At 37.0% G+C, this 24,987-nt stretch overlaps 1 protein-coding gene across 6 annotated transcripts in view; it reads right to left on the bottom strand.

Moving 5' to 3' along the window:
• XRCC4 (X-ray repair cross complementing 4) overlaps window positions 1-24,987 on the bottom strand; it is a 274,190-nt gene that overhangs the window by 41,911 nt on the left and 207,292 nt on the right. For 4 of the 6 annotated variants that reach the window (XM_055342254.1, XM_055342253.1, XM_055342256.1 and 1 more), the window contains exon 8: window positions 12,218-15,177. In XM_055342254.1, coding sequence (XP_055198229.1) covers window positions 15,066-15,177 — 112 coding nt within the window. In that variant the 3' untranslated portion in view covers window positions 12,218-15,065. Of the gene's footprint in view, window positions 1-305; window positions 5,280-12,217; window positions 15,178-24,987 lie in introns of those variants that run through there. The other 2 variants (XM_055342257.1, XM_055342259.1) reach the window with 2 other exon arrangements.

The raw sequence follows: 24,987 nt of genomic DNA, 5'->3' as shown, positions 1-24,987 counted from the left end.
TATTGAGTATTCTTGATGTCTTTGTTGAAAATTAGTTCATTGCAGCATTATTGTTAACAGCAGCCACGATACAGAGATGAACTAAGTGTCCACCAACAGATGAATGAATAAAGCAAGTGCAGGATATATACACAATGGACTATTATTCAGCCTTTAAAAAGAAGGAAATATTATCATTTACAATAATATGGATGACACTGGAGAACTGTATGGTAAGTGAAATAAGCCAGATACTGAAAGATAAATATATGATCTCAACCAAATGTTTAATCTTAAAAAAAAAATCAAACTTACAGTAACATACATAGAGTGGAATAATGGTTATCAGAGGCAGGGGGATGGAGGATAAGGGGAGATATTGATCTAAGGATACAAACTTCCAGTTTTAAGATAAGTTCTAGAGGCCTAATGTACATCATGGTAAGTATCGTTGTCAGTGATGTTTTGTATACTTGAAATTTGCTAAGAGAGTAGATCTTAAATGTTCTCACTATACACATACACAAAATGGTTAACTACAGGAGGTGATAGATAAGTTCATTAGTTTGACTGTGGTAATTATTTCACAATGTATACGTGTATCAAAATATTATATTGTACACCTTAAATATATACAAATTTTATTTGTCAAGAATAAATAAAACTCAGAAAAAATAAATGATCTCATTTTTGGCCTTACATTGATAGATCTTCAACATATGATTTGTACAAAGAAATGTAAAACTTGAACACAATAAATGCTGAAAGTCTGATATTATAATTTAGACCAATCTCTCAAATTAGATTCAGTGAAAGGTTTGTTCTACTAACATGTCAGTGAGCTCAATCAACAAAACTTCCCATGCCTTATTGCTCTTGTAATTACCATGACAAAAATTTGAACCATTAACTCAGAAAAATCTGTAAATGATCTATTGCATACAGAGCACCACTCTAGGCAAAGAAGATTATAGGGAAGCACAAAATAGATGAAGTCTCTCTTCTAATGGTGTTTGCAATCTGTCAAGAAGAGACCATCAACAAACAAATGAACACATTACATAATATGCCATGTTCTGATAAGTGATATGGAAAATAATGAATCAGAGCAAGAGAAGCAATAGTAAGTAGGAAATGACTATGTAGTTATCTGAAGGGAAGAGCATTCCAGCAAGAGGAACAGCATGTTCAAGTCACAATGACGACATGACTGTGGTTGGAACAGAGGGCAAAAGAGGGCAGGTTAAGAGGTAAAGCCAGAGAGATGAAGTTGGGGGCAGATTGTTAGAACTTTGTAAGAGATGGTAAAGATCCTGGTTTTTACTTGTGTGCACAGGGATGGCACAGAAGAGTTTTGAGCAAAGAAGGAACATGAGCTGATATTTTTTAAAAGCATTTTATTTATTTATTTCAGAGAGACAGAGTGCACGCGAGCAGGGGGAGGAGCTGTGGGGGAAAGAGGAATCTCAAGCAGACTCCATGCTGAGCATGGAGCCTGACTCAGGGCTTGATCCCATGACTTTGAGATCATGACCTGAATCGAAATCAACAGCTGGATGCCCAATTGACTGAGCCACCCAAGCACCCCGACCTGATATTTATAAATGGTTACTGGCTGCTATGGGAATAGACTATAGAGAGACTAGTTAGGAGGCTACCACCAATATCCCAGGTGAAACAAAATGCTGGCTTATTCTAGTTCTGAAGTTGGCAAAAAGAAAGAAAAGAAAAGAAAAGAAAAGAAAAGAAAAGAAAAGAAAAGAAAAGAAAAGAAAAGAAAAGAAGAAAGAAAGAAAGAAAGAAAGAAAGAAAGAAAGAAAGAAAGAAAGAAAGAAAAAAGAAAAAAATCAGATTCTAGGTGTCTGTTACTCAGAAACTGGATATAGGATGTGACAAAGGTAGATGAATCAGGATGTCTCCAAACAAGTTTTTGCCTGGACAGCTGGTTGAATAGAGTTATTACTTATGGAATGGAAAAAGCTGGTCAAGAAGTATGTTTGAGGAGAAAATAAATAATTTAATGTTAGATTTATCAGGTTTATTGTATATCCAAGAAGAAGGGCCAGGAGGCAGTTGGCATTTTTCATATGACTAGATGAGACCACTTACCCAACAATGTGAAGTGAAGAGGTCTGAGTACTGACACCTTTATAGAGATTGGAAATATTAAAAGGAAGTTAATTAAATTAGGAATTAGTTAATTAAAAAAGGAATAAAGAAGGAATAGCCAGTGGAATAGGAAGAGAACCAAGAGAGAAAAATGAACCAGAAACCAAGTGTTTTAAGTTATCAGTGTTTCAGGGTGACTAAGATGAGAACAGAAATAACAGAAATGACCAATGACTTTAGCATGGTCCAGTTAAGACTACAATTTGGAGATGTAGTGGTAGCAGAGGGCATATGCTGAGGAGTGGTCTCTCTATAGTTTAATTGAGTTACTATTTGGAGCACCTTCTAGAGAAGTGGAAAGCTGATTCTAGCTGTGGGAATTAAGGGAGGACACATGCAGTGTATCTGTTGCCACACTCTCCAACACTGAGGCCATCAGAAAGACCATCTCAATGACTATTTTTCTTTAGTTGAAGTTCGTTATAAGGGATCCACTCACTCAATTTTATTCTATTCAGATTTGTGTTCTTACCTTGGCACTCAGGGATAATATTTCTGAGCACAATAGGTAGTGAGTCTGTGAGATGGAGTTTGTTCTTAATGGACACATTTCTCTAGTTTGTGAACTGTGGGCCAGAAATGAAATGGTAACTCTGAAAATAAAAGTCAGGCACAAAGAGGTTTGTTGTTAACCTTCATGAAAAGCCCTATAACAGTTTAAGTGTCTCACCCTTCTGGGACTAAAGACATCATGCTTTCCCATGACCTGAAATGGAAAATCATTCCACTGTTTCTAGAACACACACCATGTGAAGCTGTCATAAAATATTTTACTTGTTTTATCTTACTTTTTCCTCTTGCTAGTTCCCTTTATTTTGGCAGGAGGTGGGATGTGATGACCTAAATGAGTCTTTTCCACATCTAATTTCCAGATTCTGGGACAAAAGTTTTACTTTCCTATTTAAAAACATATGAACTTCCAGAAGTTATTCAGAAGGAGTCCCACTGAAGGCAAATGTCCTATCAGTTTTAGCAAGGTCTGAAACAATTTATTGGAATGGGGTTTCCATTACCCCATGAGCATATTGGTCACATGAAGCAAATGCACAGTACCGTAAGTGGTATTTCCTGAAGTGATGGATCTCCCATCTCATAGCCTCTGAGCACAAGTTTCATGAAGCATAATGCTTTTTGCATACAAACCTGTAAATGCCCACTGCAGATTTCACCAAATAAGCCTCCTCTGCCTACAATGTTCTAAAAGTCCATGGCAGGCAATTCAAACAAAACTGTGTTCGCTTCTCTTCACTTTTTTCACCCTAAGCTTACACCCCTGGGTTTTTGTTAACATTTAAAAAAAGATATTTAAAACTGCACTTCAGCCACCTTGTAAAATGAAAGAGTACATTGTACAGGCACCAAAGGTACACGTCAGTGCTTTTATCAAATTCAGGGTCCTGCTCCACTGCACTAATTGGAACCATGTGTTGAAAATGCAAGACAGAATTTTTTTCTTCCAGCTGTTGTTTAATTAAATGGAATAAAATAAGAACTAAACCTCACATTTCTTCATAAAGAGAGGCTGTCGGGTTGTTCTAATAGCAGGACTGATAGATGATCCTGAGTGGGGATGCTGGCACCTGTGTCAGGGCTCCAGGGACATCGGTAGTCTTTTTAATATTTAAGATATTCTCAATGATTCTGTGATATGAGTTAGCCACATTCATAGAATGCCTGACTGCAAATGCTTCTCTGATAAGGAGAGTAGGGAAGCGATAGAAACCCTAATTATTTTCAAGTATGCTGGAAGATTGACTCACAGAGATTCTTTTTTATATTTTTATAAAGTTCAGTCCCTGCAAAAATCATCAGTGAAGTGGAAAAAGTGCCTCCTCCTGCACTTGCCCACTAAAATCTATGGAGAAACAGTGGCCAATACGTGTGCGTCTACTAGAAAGACTGAAAAATACTGCCTCAAGTTTTCTGTTGAAACTTGAAAAACAAAACGTAATTTGATTTTTTTTTAAAGTGTTATTTTTGCCACTTTATTTTTGAGGAAAAGGATACTCTATGCCTTTTGATTGTCCTGGGATCCAAATCCCAAGGAATAAAAGGTTAGTTCACAATCTCTCCTTTCAGGATTTCAGGCTCTCTCTCATGATGCTTTATGGTATTTAACATACACTGAATGAGACCAGTGTCTTGAATTCCACTCCCTCCCTCCTGCACCAGTTTTGGATCTAGAACTGGTACCTCTGGACAAAGGGTTGAAGCCTTAGGGCAGAGATGTGGATATTGCTTCCAACAGCACAGTTGCACCTATGGTGTAAGAAGTGAATTTACGAGAACAGCAACAGTAGTTCCTCCAAAGGTGTACAAAAGTAGCACTCTGCAGGGCATGGGTATGTCATAGCGGGAATGTTCAAGAAACAAGGCCAATTTCACAAGAGGTTAAAAAAAATGCTGAAATCACTTGTAAAGGAAATGATGAAATTGCTCTTTCTTATATCAAGGCCCAAGGGCCAGGCACCAGAAAAAGGTCTCCATTGCAGGCCAGTTGTGTCACTCTACTATCAGGAGTCTTTCAACTTCCAAAGATTGTTGGAAAAGTTCAATCTGCGGATATTGCGTGGTAGGAGGTGGAGTCTGACAACTGTCCAGACAGGCTGGGAACAGCATCAGAGTTACACAGAGTTACAAAACCTGCAGAGAAGTGAGAGACCTCTGGGTGCCTGTGGTTGTGCCCTTGTGTTGCCTTCAGGTTGCCTTTTCAAAAGCATAAATGGCATCAGTTCACTCCCTTTCTTCTATGATCCTTCTGTAGTTGTTCATTCAGTGAGGAGTCTGCACCGCCTTCTCAGCTTCACACTGCATCTTTTTTTCTCCCTTTACTCCAGCCACAAAGCACCGAAGACGCCACACTTACCTGCTCCTCTGTTCCTCACACATGGCTGAGTGTACCTCAGTCACCCAGCAAATCCTCAGTCACCCCAGAAGGTCAGCTCAAACTTTGTCCATCTCCTCTCTTAAAGCTTTCCTTCCCCACAACCTCTTCTTCCTGTACTCTCCCAACAAAATAAACACAGGCTGATTCTTCTCAGCTTCCTGGGCTCCTTTCTTAGAGCACCTCTCATACATCTTGATCACCTGTGCACAGGTCAGCCTCCTTCCCTGGTTTAGACTTCCAGGCACTAGAAGACAGGATCAGGTTACTCATTTTTATATCTCCAGGGCCTGCAAGAGCCCTTGACACAAAGTGTTTGGTAAACATTTGATGACTGAACAAACACATGCACATTAGGATCTGTATTCTTTTAATCATAGTTGAGAATTTCACGTAAGGATGCAGGAATCTGTCCTTATACATAGCCCAAATTTCAAATTCTTGAGATGAATAATTAGTGAGACATAGGGTAGTGACAGGAAAAGCACACACTGAGGTGCTATCACTGAAAAAACTGAACATTTGCTGATTGCAGGCAATTATGAAAGTTATTGAAATCATATGTGATAGGTTAGGGCTATAAAGGAAAAAAATCAAAGGAAGAGAGATGTTCTTCAGAAATGGCAATAATTTATATAGAATTCCTCAAGAAAATACTAGTATTATTTATTTTATTATATACTTTTTTTCTCACCTTCCTCCAACGTCCTAATTCTTGCAGAACATAAAATTCTTGTTAAACAAGCATAGCTTTTGGATGACACATCACTGAATCTGAAAATCTATCTCCGTGTCGGAAGTAACCACACTTTGAGATTCCAAATCATATGGAAAGATAACCAGTTATTGCCAATATGGAGTTGCAATTTTATCTTCTGAGGGAGAATATGAATAAATGAATTAATGGGCAAATTCATAAACATACTTAGAGCTCTAGGATAGATGCTTCTTTTCCCTATATAGCACTTGGGCACACATGTTTTCCTTCGGATTTCTTCCTTTTTTATACTTCAGTGGTAAATCTGCCTCCCTTCTGATAGTCACATTATTTTCTTAGGTCACTACCCTCAATTAGGTCTTCCTTGCTTAGAAGTCAGCTCATCTTTTTTTCTAAATTTGTTTTTAAGATTTTATTTATCTGACAGAGAGAAAGAGGGAGAGGGAGAAGACAAGTAGGCAAAGTGGCAGGCAGATGGAGAGGGAGAAGCAGGCTCCCCACTGAGCAGAGGGCCTGATATGGGGCTCAATCCCAGGACCCTGGGTTCATGACCCAAGCCTAAGGCAGATGCTTAATTGACCGAGCCACCCAGGTGCCCTGTCATGTCATCTCTTTAACATGATACTGCATATATGGTTGGAGCAGACAGTATTATTTTAACACTCAACACTAGAGACAATGTTACATGAAACTATGTTGCATGCCTATTTGATAAACACATAGGGTGATCAAAATAAAGAGTTCAACAGTTTTTCATGGCAAAGTAACAGGAATTGAGGGAAAGCTGAGAGGGGGAGAGAGTAAAGGGATGGACAATAAGGCAGGAGGTTGGACTCTAACGTGACATGTTGCCAATGGAAAATTCAGGCACTAGAAAGCCAGAAGACTTTAAACATTGAGTAACGGTACAATCAAATATAAATTGCTCATTTTCTTTTAGGTAAATTACCTCTCTCTGGCCCAAATCTTCAATCAATTCTGCTATATACAGAGATTTCTCAGCGCTTTTGTCATGGAAGTCAAAGAAAGGAGGTGAGTTCCATGGCTGAGATGCCAGGGAGCAGAAGAAAATCAGTTTTATATAAAACATAAGTGAGACTCTGAAGTAGGAATTCAGAGCAGAAATGGCCATGAAAATAAATCCTACAGGAATTCACAAAAATCTTGCAAAAAGCATGAGACTTCAGGAAGGACCAAGAGTGGGGAGCTTGCACTAGTAAATTTCAGGTCAATTTAGCTGATCATCTGGCTCTACATAACTGTATGCTGATCCATTATATGCTGATTGGATAGTAGAATAGTAACAGTCATGATAAGGGCTTCATATATGCTTCATTTACTGTGTAGCAGGCCCTGTGCTAAGTGCTTTATCTGCATTATCTTATTTAATTTTCATTACATGGATGAGAAAACTCAAGGTCAGTGAATATCGGTATGTTGCCCAGACTCAGACAGTTGACAACAGGTGTCAGACACACTATAGAAATGAGGCCTAATCTCATCCCCAAATCCACATTTGTAATTCCTACTTACTCTGTTATCAAATTCCAGCCAGAAGAAACCAGTTTTTGTGCCATGTTTATACTAAAATCTACTACAAATGTAAAGCTGTCACTGTATGTTATTCTATATGAGAACTGTATTAGTCAGCTATTGTTAAAATACCACTATATAACAAATTAGCCCAAATCTTAGTGGCTATGAGTAGCAAGCAATTATTCTCAAGCTCATGGTCAGCCTGGTTGACTAAGGTTTAGTCTATCTAGAATGGGGTCAGATGGATGGCTCTTTTAAATGTTTTAGGGTAGTGAGCTTGACTCCAAATTAGGACTGAGTTCAGTTTTGCTCCATATCTCATCAGGGACCCAGGCAGGAGGGACAGCAGCTACTTGTGGAATGTTTTTTCCCAGAGCAGAATGAGCAGCTCCCAGAGGAGAAAACAGAAACATGTAATAACTCTTAACTTCCAGGCTCAAAAACTAATATATTTTATCCACCTTTTATAGTCCAAAGCAGGTCAAAGGAATGGTGGTGGTGGCAGAGAGTAAATATTTACTGGCAATAATTTAATCTTCCATAGCAATCTGATTACCCCTCTGTAAACTTACTTCCTCGGAGAGATATACTATATTGTATCTCTTAAGGGAGTAGAACAAAATTGTTTTCAATGTTACTCAATAGAGGCTCTGGAAAATTTCAGATGAATTCCCTAAATGTTTGCAAAGCACACTGACAAAGCATACTGCTCCCATCATCACTACTAGCATCTTGTCCTAATAGAGGATCTAGAAGTTTCACAGAGTTTTCAATTAGGTGATGTATGGGAGAGGACCCGTTGTCATCATAGAAGAATCCTACAACTTGATGGTAGGGTTTTCACTATTTGGTAAGATCAAGAAAAATTATACTGCTTTGTACTCTTTAAAGGAATAGCATACATGCATGGTAATCTACCAATGGTGGCAACTTGGTGGCACCTTACATTTAAAATTCATTTCCAAGTAAAATGTATGGCATGGCACTGTGCTATGTTGTCAAAGATGACAGACATTTCACATTTTTTCTAAAATCCATCAATGAAAAAGATAAAATCTATCAGTGATTTGATGACACATCTAAGGGAGGAAAGACCTTAGCTATATATAATGGCATTTTAATGAATTTTAACATCTATATTATAAACACTATATAAATTTAAATTATAAAAGTAGTTTTACTTTCCCCTCATATTCAACAGTTTTTCTATACCAGTCTAGATTAAAACTCTCTGGAAATATTTTTTTTTAATGGCAGTGTTAACTAGTGACAATTTGTCAAATGAAGAAAATAAAACAATTAAAATGTTCGATGGAGAATATATTTGATTTCCTTATCACTTGGGTACTTTTTGCTTTGCTTTAAAGAACCATTTCATTAATAAGACCTCAGAAAAGGGAGCAGTAATTATTAGAGATATGCCTGTATTGAAACTGGCTCTCAACCACGGAAGGACCTGAAGCTCCTTGGCGCAGTGGCTACTCTACCAATCAGTCTCAAGGGTTGCATGGCACCCCTACTCTGCTTTCTCCTAATCAGTCTCTGTGCTAACTTACATATTGGCTTTTTCAGTGAACTGAGGTTCAGCTATGCCATGAGGGTCACACTTCTTTCCCTGGTCTAATCGGCTATGGTTAGGGTTGGGAGGTGGGGCAGGGGCATGTGTATAACACAAGGGTACTATACCGGACACCCCTTGCACGCCACCGCAAGATCCTTTGGTCCCCACCTCAATAGCAGCCATTTCTCTGGCAATCAGATCCAGGCAGGTTTAGCTATCAGACAGGTAACGGCAGCTGTGCCACTCTTGTTTCCTGTCCAGGGCTTCTCTGAGACTGTGGCTTTGGTCACCCATGGGAACCTGCTACGTATAAATGGGGGCCTAGTGAGATATGTGGGAACAATGCTTCCAGGCCACTCTTTACCACTGGAAACAGCAACTCATGTATAAGTGCTTCTCCCTTTTATTCCTGGTTATATATCCTGGGAGAACTTTCAGAAGTTACTTCAGAAGATCCTGGTGGGGTGCAGCATGTCATCCAAAGGGCTGGCTGCCTTGATAAGGCATCCTTACACTAGTTTTCCCTCCTTTCTTTCTAAATGCTTCTAGTCTAGCACTCCTGCTCCCTGGGATCAGATTCCCAAATAAATTGCCTATATACAAGCCCTTATCTCAGGATGTTTTCAGACAAGTGTAGAGTTAAGACAGATTCCTAGACGGGTCTTGTATGAGCAGGTCCATAAAAATTGTCTAATCCACCTACATTTATTTGACTGTGTTATTTCTAAGATAGTAATTAAGCTGGAGACTGTCTCTAAACCAAAAGTAAGTAGTTCGGAACTAACCTATGTTCCATTTACTGGAACAGTAGCCACCAAAATTGCTCCTGCCCTTAATGAGGACATCTACAATCAAGATAGGTGCAGGCTCCAATATTCCTTGTCTTTCCTGAAGAACCAAGAGCCTTCAGGGACCGAGGCCCTCATTCTGAAAATACACTTCCCTGGGGGATTTTGAGATGAGCATTTAGGGATGAAAGGCCTCCAAAAGAGGGAAGAAAAGTTAACATATGAACACTAAAATTTATAATGAATTTTATTGGAATGTAGAGGAAAATCAGAAAGTGATAATTACAGTTGGCAAATGAAAAGACATGTGGATAACAGAAATGGAGACAGTGAGTAGAAGACAGGCTGGGAGTGTTTTAGGTTGAGTAGATCAGAGAGCTGAGAGTTAGTAGATCAGAAGACAGCAGATGGATGGTCAGTTAAAGCAACCACAAAATGCTTATCATGTATTTTTCAAGGTTTCCTTTTCCAATTATTAAAATATGGAGAAAATAACTGCAGGATTGCTCACAGAACACTTGCAATGAAATCTGCGCTCGTGAAAAGCATTCACTGGAAGTTTTCAGAGCAGCAGTGAAAAATTTCAATTCAGACAATAGCTAGAAATGGATAAATAGGTCTTTTGTGACGATCGTTCTCCCTGACAAAATGTGTTAACTACCTATTCTTTGCATTTCCTGATGTATAGGCAAATTAATGAGGTCTTTTATGAATTTAGATGTCAGCTATTTAATTTCATTTTATTAAAAATGGATTCTATAAATAATACCAAGTGCAAGAATTAGAGACACAAAAGGATGAGGGTTGGCTGCTTCTGGGCGGTATCTATCAAGGATCCATTCACTGGTTTTCCTTCTCGTTCCCAGGTGTCCAGGAAGGGCCCAGGACCTGAAGATTTCTGGTACTGTAGATGTTCCCATGGAAGCATCAGTTTGAACTGAATGCTTGTAATGTCTGTATTACGTAACTCAGTTTCATGCTATAAGTCCACCTGGCCAATATCTCTCCTGGGATGCCTTCTAACTTGTCTCCTTCATTCTGATGATTTACAATTACAAACTTGAGCATTAACCCCAAGCCCCTACCCCAAGTACCTTCTGCATTCTCCTCTAATCTGGCAGACAGCTTCATCCTCAGCTCACTGTCCCCAACCCTACCAATTTCTTTTACACTCCTAATTGGATCTTTTATCTTCTATGGGTACTTATAACTTTTAGTTTTTTGTTCTTCTCTTTATGCCCCTTATCCTACTACACCTTGATATTATAGTTCACCACATAGTGGCTTGGGGTCCCAACCTCAACCCCCTTCTATATACTCCACTCTTTGAGAGCAGGCTCCAAATTTCAATTACTAGAACATAAGCTCCACAGCAACAGAGCACACGTATTACTCATTTTTGCATCTAGTGCCCAAAACAGAGACTGATAGAAATGCTTAATGAATATTTGGTGAATGGATGGATTTATCCTTTAATTCTCCACATGGCCCAGGTCTGTATTTTGTGCACAACTGATCCTTTACAAACATTTGTTGAATCAAATTTACCCAATAAAGAGCTACTTGGCTCTAAAACACAGGGTCTAGTATTTTATATATCTAAGTTATAGGCCACTAAGAAAAACTTGTCTGAAGTAGTTTCCTGACCTTTTAAAACTACATAATAAAGACATCTCTTTTCCTGAGATGGGACTTACATGAACTTTCCTAATGAGGCCTAAGCCATACTATTTGATTGTAGACTAGAGCCAAGAATTATAAATTTTAAGCTGAAAAAAACTTAAAAAATGCAAACACCTTGTTTTACAACGGAGGTCAAAAAAGGTCAAAAGAATAAAAAATAAAACGATATTCATGCTGCATTATAACTTAATTCTGTGCCTTCCATTTCAGTGTTTTCTTGCAACAATCTACTTTTGAGGATAGACAATGGAAAAAGGTGAGGAAAAATCATGGCATAGAATGACCAGGTCTGGACACCTTGACACTAAATCTATAGGTATTTGTCTACATAGAGTACAAAATCTAAAACTATCCTTTCAATTTCTCCACACCAGATATAAAGAAGATAACAATAACTATGATCTTATTATGTTCTATACCAACCAGCTGAATCAATCTGACTCACAATAATGGTTGAAAAGATCCACTGCCCTGGAAAAATACAACCAAAATTTTATAAATATTATGAACTTTATAAATTTTGTTGTTACAATTATTAGGAAACACTCTTTGTATATCACTCTCTCACCACTAGTGGGTTAACAGCCAAAATTGTTTTCTTCTTCTAACTTAAAAAAGTTGTACATTTATGTATAGACACACACACACACACACACACACACACACACACACACACACTTTGGTTATTTAGATGAGATGACATTGCTTTGATATTCTGGTACTTTACAAAAATCCCCTTGGAAAAGTCCAAGACAAATCTTGGATTATATGAGACTCATTATTATACTGAAGTTCCTATATAACTGAGTCGAATTTTAGACTTTATATTTTTATATTTCACATATTTACATTTATATTTATTTTAAAGTTTCATCTCTTACATGGAAGCCACTCCGGAAATAAAAATGCGGTTAAATTTCTATTTAAAATATTCTGCTGTGCCATTGACTTAGTAAAATCCTACTTATGATATCAACAGTGATGTGTAATTTCTTTTGCATACTCTCTGTAGGCAAGCCTACATTCATACACATGTATGTTTATATTATTTATAATTAATCATGAAAAGTACTTGATGTTTCTAAGCAATTATTTCTTTACATCGAATCAACTGACTAAATTTCAACCTTAAGCTTCTTTTCAAAACAGTTTGAAACATTCTGAGTGCCTATTTGTGATAGACATACATTTATTCACTCAACAAATGCTTATTAAAAGCCTTTGTGATCTAGCTCTGTTGTAGGAACTGGAAATAGCTAAACAGATGGTCATGCCTCTGCTGTGATGGGCCTTATTTCCTATTGGGAGACAGACAGAAAGAGAGAGAGATGAAAAAATAATTCTAGGTAGTGATATGCACAGTGAAAAAACAAAACAAAACAAAACACTCCAATGGGACAGTGACTGGGAATGTGCTCATCTTTAGAAAGGGTATTTCAGGGAAAGCACCCCTGAGGACGTGACATTTGATTCTAGACCTGAAAGATGAGAAGAGACCAACCATATAAAGATGTACATTCTGAGCAGAGGGACCAATAATACATGGCTCTGAGCTCTGTCCTACCTGAGGAATAGTAAAGGAGCAAGGCAAACAAAGAGGAAGAAGCAGGAAATCAAGGGGAGACACAGGTAGGGGCCAAATCATACCAGACTTTAGAAGCTGTGATAAGGAGTGTGAACATTATTCAAAAGGCAATGGATTGGGGATCCCTGGGTGGCTCAGGAGTTTAGTGCCTGCCTTCGGCTCAGGGTGTGATCCTTCAGTCCCGGAATTAATTCCCACATCGGGCTCCCTGCATGGAACCTGCTTCTCCCTCTCTCTGTGTCTCTGCCTCTCTCTCTGTGTCTCTCATGAATAAATAAATAAAATCTTAAAAAATTTTTTTTTAAAAAGGCAATGGATTACTATTGGATGGTTTCAATCCAGGCAGTGAAATGATCTTATCTAAAATTTAAAAAATTCAGTTTGTCTGCATAGCAGGGTAGGGGATGAGCATGGAGACCAGTCAGGAGGCAGACATAGTGATTGAGAGAGAGAAGTAGATAGAGTCAAGCTGTATTTTGGAGGTAAAAATAATGGGACGTGGGAGAGAAGAGAAGCAGATGTACCAAGGGGGATTCCTGGTTTTTAGCCTGAAGCAACTAGGTAAGTGGTAGTGCAATTTGGTGGATGGGGAACCAGGGGAGAGGGGTTGGTTGAGACAATCAGATCATCCAAATACTCCTCTAAAGCAAATAGATCTACTCAGTCAGATTTTTAAGAACCTTTTGTGATAATGATAAAGTATGCACCTGACCCTTGAACAATACAGGTTTGAACAGTGCAGGTCCACTTATACACAGAATTTTTTTTGTAGTATAGTAGTTAAATGTATTGTCTCTTCCCTAGGATTTCTTATTAACATTTTCCTTTCTCTAGCTTAGTGTAACAATGCAATATATAATATATATATAAATATAAAATATGTATTAATTGACTTAAATTATCAGTAAGGTTTCCCATCAAAAGTAGGCTCTTAGTAGTTAAGGTTTTGGGGGTCAAAAATTATACACAGTTTTTTGACTACACAGGGTTTCAGCGTCCCAACCCCTACATTGCTCAAGGGTCAATTGTATGTATACATATATGACTATGGAAATAGAACTATTCTAACTTTGGAGACATTAGCATGTAAATCATACTTAAGTTAAAGCCACAGAAAAGTTAGGTAGACAATGTAGACAATGAAAAGAAGAAGGCTGAAGAATAAGCCCGAGACACTCAAAACACTTAACTGTTGGTCAAGGAGAAAGACTTAGGGGCCAAAAAGAAAGAGGAAGCTAAACATCATACATTACTGCAAAAGTCCAGTGAAAAAAATGTTTCCTGAGAAGTGACTATGTCAGGTGTAGCTGAGAGGTTTAGTTCCCAGGACCAATTATTGAATTTGGCAACATGGTGGTCACTGTTAATTTTGAGCACCATAGAGAGAATGAGTGTTCAAATGGAGAGAAGTGAGGACAAAGTGAGATGGCAGGAGGTGGAAACAATAAGTTTTTTTTTTTAAATTGTGCTAGATGTTTCTGAAGATAAGTCCTTGTTCTCAAAGAAGGTCCTTAATGTGTACAAAATCTTTCATCAACAATCTCTGAAAAATACATTTTTGATACAAAAGGGGTTATATTTTATATTAATAAGCATCTTACAAAGCCTGTTACTATGGAAAAGGAAACAGCTACCTAAGTAACATATTTTATTAGGAACACAAAATCTTCAGTGCATCAACAATTTTATCATTAGATTTTCAGATTATTTGTGTACAAACTAAAAATAAATTTTATACATCATTTCACAAATTAAAATGCTCAAACATTGTTCAGAATATGAGTATTCAAAAAAGAATTGTAGACAGTTTCTTTGTCCTATTTCCAAAATCTTCCTAGACAGGATGTTAGACAGCTACCATATATAACATGTGTGAATTGAATAAGATAAATGTGTCCTTTGCAAAAAAAAAAAAAAGTCTGAGATTTTATGTAATTATAGGTATGTGAATGAATAGTTTAGAATAATGTACCACTGTCATCAAATCATATCTTCATATACATGTATAATCCATTTTGTACAATGGTTTCAATTCACTGTGTATGTAATTAAATTGTAAGGTACAGTAATAGCTGCTGCTGAGCTGAAATCTTGCTTTTTTAGTTTAAAGAAATGAAAAGAAAACATAGTCTAGTGAACATCAAAGTACCTTTTTGAGACAGTTAAATCTCATCAAAGAGGTCTTCTGAACTACTGTTTCTTAGAGTTTCTAAAGACATGTTTTCAGCTGAGCTGTGCTCCTTTTTTGACGTCTCAGGTAGTGGAGGATCAAGCCTAGAGTATAAAGAAAATCAAGATAATTTTATTCTTAAAAATGCCATATAGAGTAAAAGAAAATTAAGAGATACATAACTGAAATAAAAGTTAAATTCTATTTCAGAATTAGTTTAAAGACTCATTTCCCGGGATCCCTGGGTGGCGCAGCGGTTTGGCGCCTGCCTTTGGCCCAGGGCGCGATCCTGGAGACCCGGGATCGAATCCCACGTCGGGCTCCCGGTGCATGGAGACTGCTTCTCTCTCTGCCTGTGTCTCTGCCTCTCTCTCACTCTCTGTGACTATCATAAATAAATAAAAATTAAAAAAAAAAAAGACTCATTTCCCTATGCTGCATTAACATAAAAAAAGAGATGAAGAGAATTTAATTACTTTAACTGCTTTAGAATTAATCTGTCTCTATCCTGAACTAACAAAATTTCAAGGGCCTACAACAATACTCATAATTAAGGTCAAGAAATAAAATATCCTCTGTGTTGTAAGTCTTTTTATGCTAAGATACAGAAGGTCTCTCAAGTCATTTCTTTAATAATCCCATCAATTTACATTTATAATTTACATCTTCCTTTGGCTCCCTTAAATTCCATTAACATGCATTTTAATCTCTTATATCAGAAAATTCTGGCACATGAATTTCCTTTAGCAGTCTTTTGATTCTAAGTGTGTATATAACTAATAATGACATCACATTTTAGCAGTTGTTGATGAACATAAATGTTCACATTCACTTACTGAATTTACAGCTCTTTACTTAGTAACTAAATTTTATTCAGTTTCAGTCCTGGAGTTACCACATCCATGGTCTGACCTCTGTATTTATGTAAATGTTCTCTTTGAGTTGTAGGATAAAAGGCATGATGATCACAGATTGTTAACTGGATTCATAAAATGGTAAGCTGTAGGGTAATAGAGCTCAATCAGAAGGACCCTTGTATAAACTTTGTCCGTGGTTCTTTGTGGAACTTGAATAAAACATGCTTAAAATTGATAATTAGAGTAGCTTCAGGGGCAATTATGACTAGGCTGAGTCAATGCACTAAAATTCAGGAATGCTCCTATATTTCCAACTTCAAAGGCAGAGGTGGAGTCATAGCAGCTAGGTACAACTGGAAGAGGATGGTACTTGAGGTCAGAACACCAAGATTTGGATCCAGGTCTTTTTCTTATTTAGCTAAGTGACTTTAGACAAATCATTTAACCTAACTAGACTTCTGTTTTCTCACCTATAAAACTGAGATAATACCTGTATCAGAGGTGGTCTAAAGATTAAATGAGATGTCATATATGAAAATGCTTGTAAATTCCCATAAAACATTTGGAAACTATTATTATTAGCTGCTAATACTGCATAAACTACAAAAAAATAAAGAGCTCCTGCTAATAGCTTCTTTAATTTAAAAGGATAACCAATTAAAAGTCCCCAAACATTGAATTTGTTTAGATTATAAGCATTTCAAAAATCCAGCAACTACACTTAGTCACACAGATTATTAAAAATGAATCTGCCACAGGGTCTTCCTTGGCCTCCTGACTGCATACAATTAACTGTGATTGGCTGCCACTAGACCTGGGACATGCTCTGTCTTATCCTGAGCAAGCCAAGTTCAGACAACATTACACTCACAAGAATGCTAAGATGCTAGGTTAACGCATTATCACGATGACAAGTCCTCCCTCTGGGAACTTTAATGTTAAAATTAACAATAAATACGGACGCAATTATTGTAACATGTAATTAAACATCTAAAAATATATCTCATAGAAGGAGAAAATGATATAGTACAGAATAAAAGTATAATTATTACATGTATAAGTTTTCAATGCCAACTCAACACATTAAACATTTTTCTCTGGCCCTAAATGTCTTAGAGGTGCTTTTTCTCCTCCTAGCGAAATGGAGAATTGATTTTTTTCAATTAAAAAGTCAGACCTTGAGAAATCTCTGATCTTGTTCACGGTTTACAATCAGAACACAAAGATCAATCAATTTAGTTTTAAAAGAGATGGTTCCCATCTCTTTCTAAAGTCACAAGGAGCTAAAGAATTAGATTTTGACTCCTTTGTTCTTAGTGCCTTGTACATAATAGCTGTTCAACAAAAGTTTCTCAATGAATAGAGATCATTTTTTGACAGTTTTTATATCTGTGGTAAGTCAACGAGTAAATTTAGAACTCTTCTCACAACCAAAAGAAAAGTTTAATCATTTATATAAGTAGTAAATATTGTAAAAAGCAAAAAGAAAATAAAAATGTCCATCATCCTATTTTGCATTATTTGTATTTTCATGGTTTTTATTTTTACAAAAATGGGATCATTCTATATATATATATATATATATATTTTTTTTTTTTGCTTTTATTTTAAAAAAATTTTTTAAAGATTTTATTTATTTATTTATTCATTAGAGACAGAGAGAGAGAGAGAGAGAGAGAGGCAGAGAGGCAGCAGAGACACAGGCAGAGGGAGAAGCAAGCTCCACTCAGGGAGCCTGACGTGGGACTCGATCCTGGGTCTCCAGGATCACGCCCTGGGCTGAAGTCAGGCGCTAAACCACTGAGCCACCCGGGCTGCCCTAATTTTGTTTTGTTTTGTTTTTCCCTAATTTTGTTTTTAGAGAATTTTTTTTTACTCTACACATAAATAGTATCTTTGCATATTAAAAGATACAGATATACCTTAATCATTAATTTCAATCTGGTTGTACTAACCATTAATCTACTGATGGATACTTGGGTCGTTTACATTTTCTTAATGCTCTAATAAACAACATAATAATTACCATCCTTAAACATGTATCTTAGCATATTTATCCCATTATTTTCCATGAACATGCTCATTCCAAGAATTCATGCTTAGACGTGACATTTGAAAGCAAATAATTCAGAGAAACTGTATCTAAAGTCTTAATAAAAAAGGGAGCTAAACTAGTAATTTGAAACTTGGGAGTTCCTCTCTAATTTCAAACATTAATTATGGCCACTGTAAGTCCTAACTGTTCCACAAAGACTTTTTTTTTTCAACCTTCCACATTCAGACTGATTTTCTTCTTTTCTTTGATCATGTCAAGTACCTAATGTCTATATGCTCTATTTCTATATGTAATTTTATTCATTTAACCAATATTTATTTCATATGTACTATGAACAGCTAATTTTGTTAGGAGAATAAAAGAAACTGACAAAGATATCAAATGATTGATTCCTGCCCTTGAGACGCTTTCAGTTAAACTTTTTACTTTTACTAATTTTTAAGAACTGTGTCTTTCATCTTAAAAAAATTTATAAGTAGCTTGAAGTAACTATGTAATATAATTTGCTAACAAACAGTGATTTATCCTCCTAGGAATCTCTACAAACATTGTATCAATATTTAAGATTCAGAAGATTTTTCAGATAGTTTTTGTGGGGAGCATTCAACAGGACAAATTCTGAATCCAGGGTCAAGGACTTTTATTTATGCTCCATCACTTTGAGATTTTGGTCGGGTGGCTGCACTTTTCTGGATCTGTTTCTTAATTTAATTTGTGGGAAGTCAGGATTACCATAAATGATCTTGGAGCTCTTCCAGTTCCTAAATTCTGAAAACAGTTACACTCAGTTCAGAATAGACTACTTTCCAAAACATAGATTCTCAATAAATATCTGTGGAATAAATGAATACTGTGAATTAAAGAAGAATGGTTAATGACAAGAAGAAACTACCTTTGTAGAGTTTAATGTTGAATTATAAGGCTTTTTTAAAGATAAAGGGAATAAGTGGAACTAGATGATGAGAGCTTTACTAAAAGATGACTTATGTTCTCAATAACACACTGCAGAGATTTCTGTTTTATTGGCTTGATTCCACACTGTTATTACAACACATGCATATACACAACTGAAGAGGAACTACACCTTGAATCAAAACTGCACTACCACCATCTAATTAATGATGAATAATGAAGATCAAAAACTTTCTGGAACTTGAATTACCAACATCTTTTAAAATGTTATTTCCAGTTATTGGCTCATTTTGTAAAGGACATTTTCTCAGCCTAGTTTAATACTGGTATTGCCATGGCTGGAATATCATCCTTTTCTTATTCAAATGAGAAACATTAGTATAGTTTGGAGTGAATTACTTGTATTTTGTTACATACTCAGAGAATAATATTCCTGAAACTTATCAATGTGCCAATCTGAGCAAAATGAGAGATCGGGAAAACTGTGTAGTGATTAATGGCACTGTGACACTTGAAAAATGGTTCTGAAATCAAAAACCAAAGGTCAATTTTTATATGGCCTAACTATATCTCCCTCCACACAATACACACATAAAGTTCAGGGAAATGTCTTTAGGATCTCAGGACAGAAAAGGTTTTTTTTGTCAGTTTGTTTTTTAGCAGAAACAATAAAGATTGATAAGTTCAATTACATTAGAAGCATTAGAAGTACTTCTAATCATCAGTAGACACCTTAAAGAGAATGAAAAGAAGACAAGTTACAAACTGAAAGGAGATATTGCAGCATATGCTACTGACAAAGGATTACTAACTAAAACTCCTATAATGTTTTAAAAATCAACAAAATTTAAAAATGTATGCCAAAGACCACAGGAACTTCCAAGAGAAGGGTACAGTGGGGGCAAATAAGCATATGATAATAAACTCGACTTCATTGGTAACCAAGGAAATGAAAACCAGTATGAAATAGTTTACATCACATTAGCAAAAATGAAAACGTCCAACAATAGCAAAGATCGTGGAGGACATGGAATATAACAAGATAAATTACTACTAGTTAAAGTATAAACAGTGACATCATTTTTGGGTAATAATTTAGCCACAAGTGCCCAGGTACATGGAGATGTATATACCTAGACTCAGGAATTCCACCCCATCCACATATTCTAAAGAAACATTTGCATATCCATGTCAGGAGACACGTGCACAAGTGCTTTCATTAGTACATTGTTTGTAATAGCAAAAAAAAAAAAACTGCGAAAACTACCCAAATGTCTTTCCACAGAAAAATGGGCAAATAAGTCATAGAATTTTCACATCATGGGCTATACTACACTCTACACATACATGAATCTCAGTGTTGAACAAAACTGCAAAGCACAAAAGAATGTTCATAATATGATTTTATTATTCAAAACATGCAAAGTTCAAAAGCAAGCAAAACCAGACAGTATTCTTCTGTGAACACCAGTGTGTGTGTGTGTGTGTGTGTGTGTGTGTGTGTGGTGTCAGTATAACTGTGTAGGATATAGGTACAGAGTAGTTATGGATCTTATTTGCTCTTCCATGACTGTTCTCAGATTCCTGGGTGTGTAAGTTTGGTTTCTGTGAAGATGTTGATATAGAAGTGGGGCAAGTTTAGCATTAGGCATAAAGGGTTTGCTTTTAAACTTTAAGCTTACATTAGGCATCAAGAGTCTTAAGCGCCTGCACGATATGCGAACGGAGCTAGATGGTGAACAAGTCAACCATTACGCAGAGGGAGTGCGCAGGGGAGAAGATCGGACTCTGTAGAGAGACTGCAGTCACTGCTGTATGACTGGCACCAAAGGTAAATGAATTGAAGAGAGCTATATTATCAGAGAAAACAGTTTAATATAGAATTCTAGAGAATATTAAAATTGCACAGCAGACAGAAATGATTAAAAGGAGAGTGAAATGGAATGATGTGAAACAGAGAGAACCAGGGAGAATGCTATCACAAGAGCCAAAGGCCAAGTTTATTTTGTGTGTCTGTGGTTTATGCTCTTTCCAATGCCACCCAAATGCTGTTTTTTTTTTTTACACAACTTTGCTGAATCAATAAATTCACGTTTTCATCCCCCTATGAATTATCTGGGAGTTGAGAAGAAAAGCGCCGAAGGATGCTGTTTATGCTTGTGATTTACCATAGAAAAGAATAAAGGCAATGTTTTCTGTTGGAAAGAGAAAAGTCTTAAACTCTTGGGCTGCAGCTGCTGCAGCAAGTATCTAACAAAATGGTCAGTTCCTGTCTGGCCCCCAAAGCAGGTCATTGTAAAATTCTCTCACATTGTATTTGTATCTATGTGTATACTATCAACTCCCATGGCATCCACCCATCTCATCTCTGACTTCCCCTGGGCTCAGGGTAAAGGTCAGATGTAGTACGAGGGGTGAGGTAAGGGCCATGTATTGGGAGAGAATCAGACCTGAGCACTGGCAAAGACACACATTATTTGGTAATAATAAAGGCCAACATCCAATGATCTATGTTTTAGGAGGTAACAAATCAAGCCTTCATCAAAAGGACCACAAAAAGGAGCCAAGTCAAAGTATTATGTACCTGCTACTATAAAATACCTGGCCAGCTACCATACTGACCTTAACAGAGTTCCCACTATGAAATAAACCCAATTACAGAAACATTTTTTTAAATGGAAATGTTTTAAATGTATGCTTAAAGACTCAACATCACCAGAGTTACCACAATATTTTCAAATTAAATTTCAGTATTTAAAAAATGTTTTGATCTTAGAATAAGTGGGAAAAGTAGCTTCAAATTTCTAGTTGACCTTATAAAAACCAAAAGCATATCCTAAACAAATTAACAGACTGAAGTCATCAGGATTCAGTAAAACAAGTCCTGAATGTTGTCTGGAATTCAGTGGGCCTAGACAACATTTTTTGGCCTGAAAAAATGAAAGAAAGGAAGCTGAAACTTTCTGACAAGCAAAATGGCAATTAAAGAAATTGTGTTAGTTAATTTCAATTAAATTTCTAAAGATATCTTTTTCTAAAGAATAGGACTTTGCCGTTCAAACTTATTAAGAACAAGAAGAAAACAGAAATATGCTTCCGAAATAAGTAATTCTGATTAAAACAAAGAAAGGAGAATTATGAAGAGTGACTATACTTAATGCCAAAAAGCTTGATAGGTATTGGGAAAGAAGGATAATTCTAAAATTTCCCTATAAAAATATATATTATGAACTTGAAAAAAAAGATTCTGTGGTTTTACATAATTCAATGTTAAATGTCACAACCATTAAGACCTGTATGTCCATAATCCACAAGGATGCCAAAGTTTATGCAGGAATTTCATAATAAATTGGAAGATTTTGTTACTCTCATTGTACTTTATTCAGGTAAATTATATTACTCTGGTAATTCATCAGATGATTAATATCAGTCTATACCTTTGAAAAATCAATACCTGAAGAACCCTATATTAAACCTCACTTCTTCCTGTATTCGTTGCAAGTTTTGAAATGGTATAAGTGACATTTGCTACTGTTGATCTATGCTTATAAAAGTAGAAAACTGTCATCGTGGTAGAAAATGATTCTCCACAACCTTAATATGAAGACAGGCCACTGCTTATTGTGGTTTTATGTACTACAATTGAAGCCTCCCTCACAAGACTAGAAAACTTCTCAGGGAGAGACTCTGCTTTACTAGACCTCACTCAGAAGAGTTCTAATAATTGCATGTATTAATTAATAAACAAATGACTGAAGAAATGAGGTGGACCGTGCTAACAGAAGCAGAAGTCTCAATAAAGTTAACCTGCCCAAAGCCACAGAGACAGTAAGCACAAGTCAACGACGGAGCCAGGATACTGGCCGAGGTTTCCTCACTCCCAAATCCACACCCATCATGCCACACTGGTGTATGGGAGTCACTAATTCTTACTTCTCGGGCAGAGGAAGGTAGCTTAGTGTAAAGCAGTGTGTCTCAAAAGGTAATTCTTTTTTAAAAAAACATTTTATTTATTTGAGAGAGAGAGAGAGAAGGAGAGAGAGAGAGACAGAGAGAGAGAGAGAGAGAGAGAGAGCACATGAACAAAGACAGAGGGAGAGGGAGAAGCAGACTCCCAGCTGAGTAGGGAGCCAGATGTGGGGCTCAATCCTAGGATCCTGGGATCATGACCTAAGCCAAGGGCAGACGCTTACCCAAATGAGCCACCAGGCTCCCCTCAAAAGGTAAATCTATAAGATACTCTCAAAGAATGATATCTGTGGTCCAAAATGTTTGAAAAATATGCATTTTTCTCCACAAAGTCCCCTTACTGTTTCATGTACATAATATTCATTAAAAGTTATGGAAATTCTTCCATAAATGAATTTGTTAAATTATTAAGTAAAACAAAAGCAAGGTGCAGACAAGTATGTGTAGATCATGTGTGTATATACATACACATATATACACACACAGAATAGCTCTAGGCTGGAAGGAGTCATAAGAAACTAGTAATGGCCAACTCTGGGGAAAAGAACTTGGGCTGAAGAACAAAGATACTTTTGGCTGGATATTCTCTTAAACAGTTAAGGCTTTTTTTTTTTTTTTTTTAAACCTTATATATAGATCATGTCTTTGTAAAGCACTTTAAGAAGAAAGAAGCTTGTTTAAGCTTCTTAAACAAGTGAACTTGGGTTTTGGAAGTGAACTTGGAAGTTGAAGCCTCTTTCTTCACTATCTCTCAACTACTAACATCCCACAAAACCAGTGTTCTCTGAACAGACTGCATTACCCGCTGCTTCCTTGAGAATACATCATATGCTAGCCTGAACTCCAAATTTTAGTGATTTAATAATGAAGGAAAATAAAACTACAGAAAAAAGCAGACAGAACTGTACTTTTGGTTACCAAGAGAAATGGAAAAAACTACAGACACTAACACCCCGCCATGAAAGTTAGTGATCTCTAGTTTCACCACAGTGCGGAACCAGCTGTTTGAGTTTCCTGCTGCTGCTGTAACAAATCACCATAGCGTAAGGGCTTACAACAACACAGATCCATTCTCTTACCATTCTGGAGGTCTGCTGTCTGACCCAGATTTCACTGGACTAGTATCAAGGTGTTGGCAGAGCTGTGTTCCTCTCTGGAGGCTCTAGCGGAGAATTTATGTCCTTGCCTTTTCCAGCTTTCTGAGCTACCTGCTTACTCCATCTTCAAACCCAGCAATATCAGAAGTACTCGGCCTCGTAGCACAGCACTCTGACTTTGCTTCCTTCATCACATCTCCTTTTCTGCCTCTCCTCTCTCTTTCCCATTGAAGAACCGTGTGATATATTGGGCCCACCAGGGTAATCTGGGATATTGAGCTGCTGTGAAGGTCAGCTGATTAGCAGCTTTAATTCATCTGCAACTCTTCTGCCACATGATCTAACTTGGCTTTGGTTCCAGGAATTAGACCTAGACGTCTTTGGAAGGGTGGTGGCCATTCTTTCCCCTACTCCTGACTTAATTTGGTTAGGGCTCAATTGTTATTCTAATCAATCAGCTTAAATACGTTTCAGGCTAACTGAATAGAGAAACAGGTTGTGTAAGAGGACATGCAAGGCCCAGAGCTCAAAGAAACCATCAGCCTGCCTGGAGGAGGCATCTGCAAGGTGTGTGTGATATGAACTAAAACTCCAAAGAGCCCACACTGTTATCTTCTTATCCAGAGATAAACTGAACCAGATTCCCTGAGAAAGGCTGGCAACTACTATCACGGCATCACCTACCCATTCACTATTATATTGAGTGCTTAGTCCATTACTGAATGCTTATTCTCCATGGGTCAGAGACCCAGAAGACTGTTCTAGATGTTTAGAATACAAAGGTGAGCATACAAACCATTCAAGGCAGAGGTAGCACTCAGCCTCTGAGCTCCCCTGAAATTAGACTTACAGTAACCCTGGTCTAGGCTGTGTTTAGAGGCTTGTCTACAGTGCTGTGTTTTATTACGACAGTTCTAAAGAGTTAGTCTGTTAAAGAACCATAGAATGCCACCCTCATAGAATTGTGACACTTGTGCTATCAGGCCCTTCTAAGCAGGGCCACATGCTTAGAAGGGCCTCATC

Source organism: Nyctereutes procyonoides, unplaced genomic scaffold, assembly GCF_905146905.1.
Source record: "Nyctereutes procyonoides isolate TBG_1078 unplaced genomic scaffold, NYPRO_anot_genome, whole genome shotgun sequence".
NCBI lineage: Eukaryota > Metazoa > Chordata > Mammalia > Carnivora > Canidae > Nyctereutes > Nyctereutes procyonoides.
The sequence above is the reverse complement of the archived record's forward strand: the minus strand, read 5'-3'. Positions and strand labels throughout refer to the sequence as shown.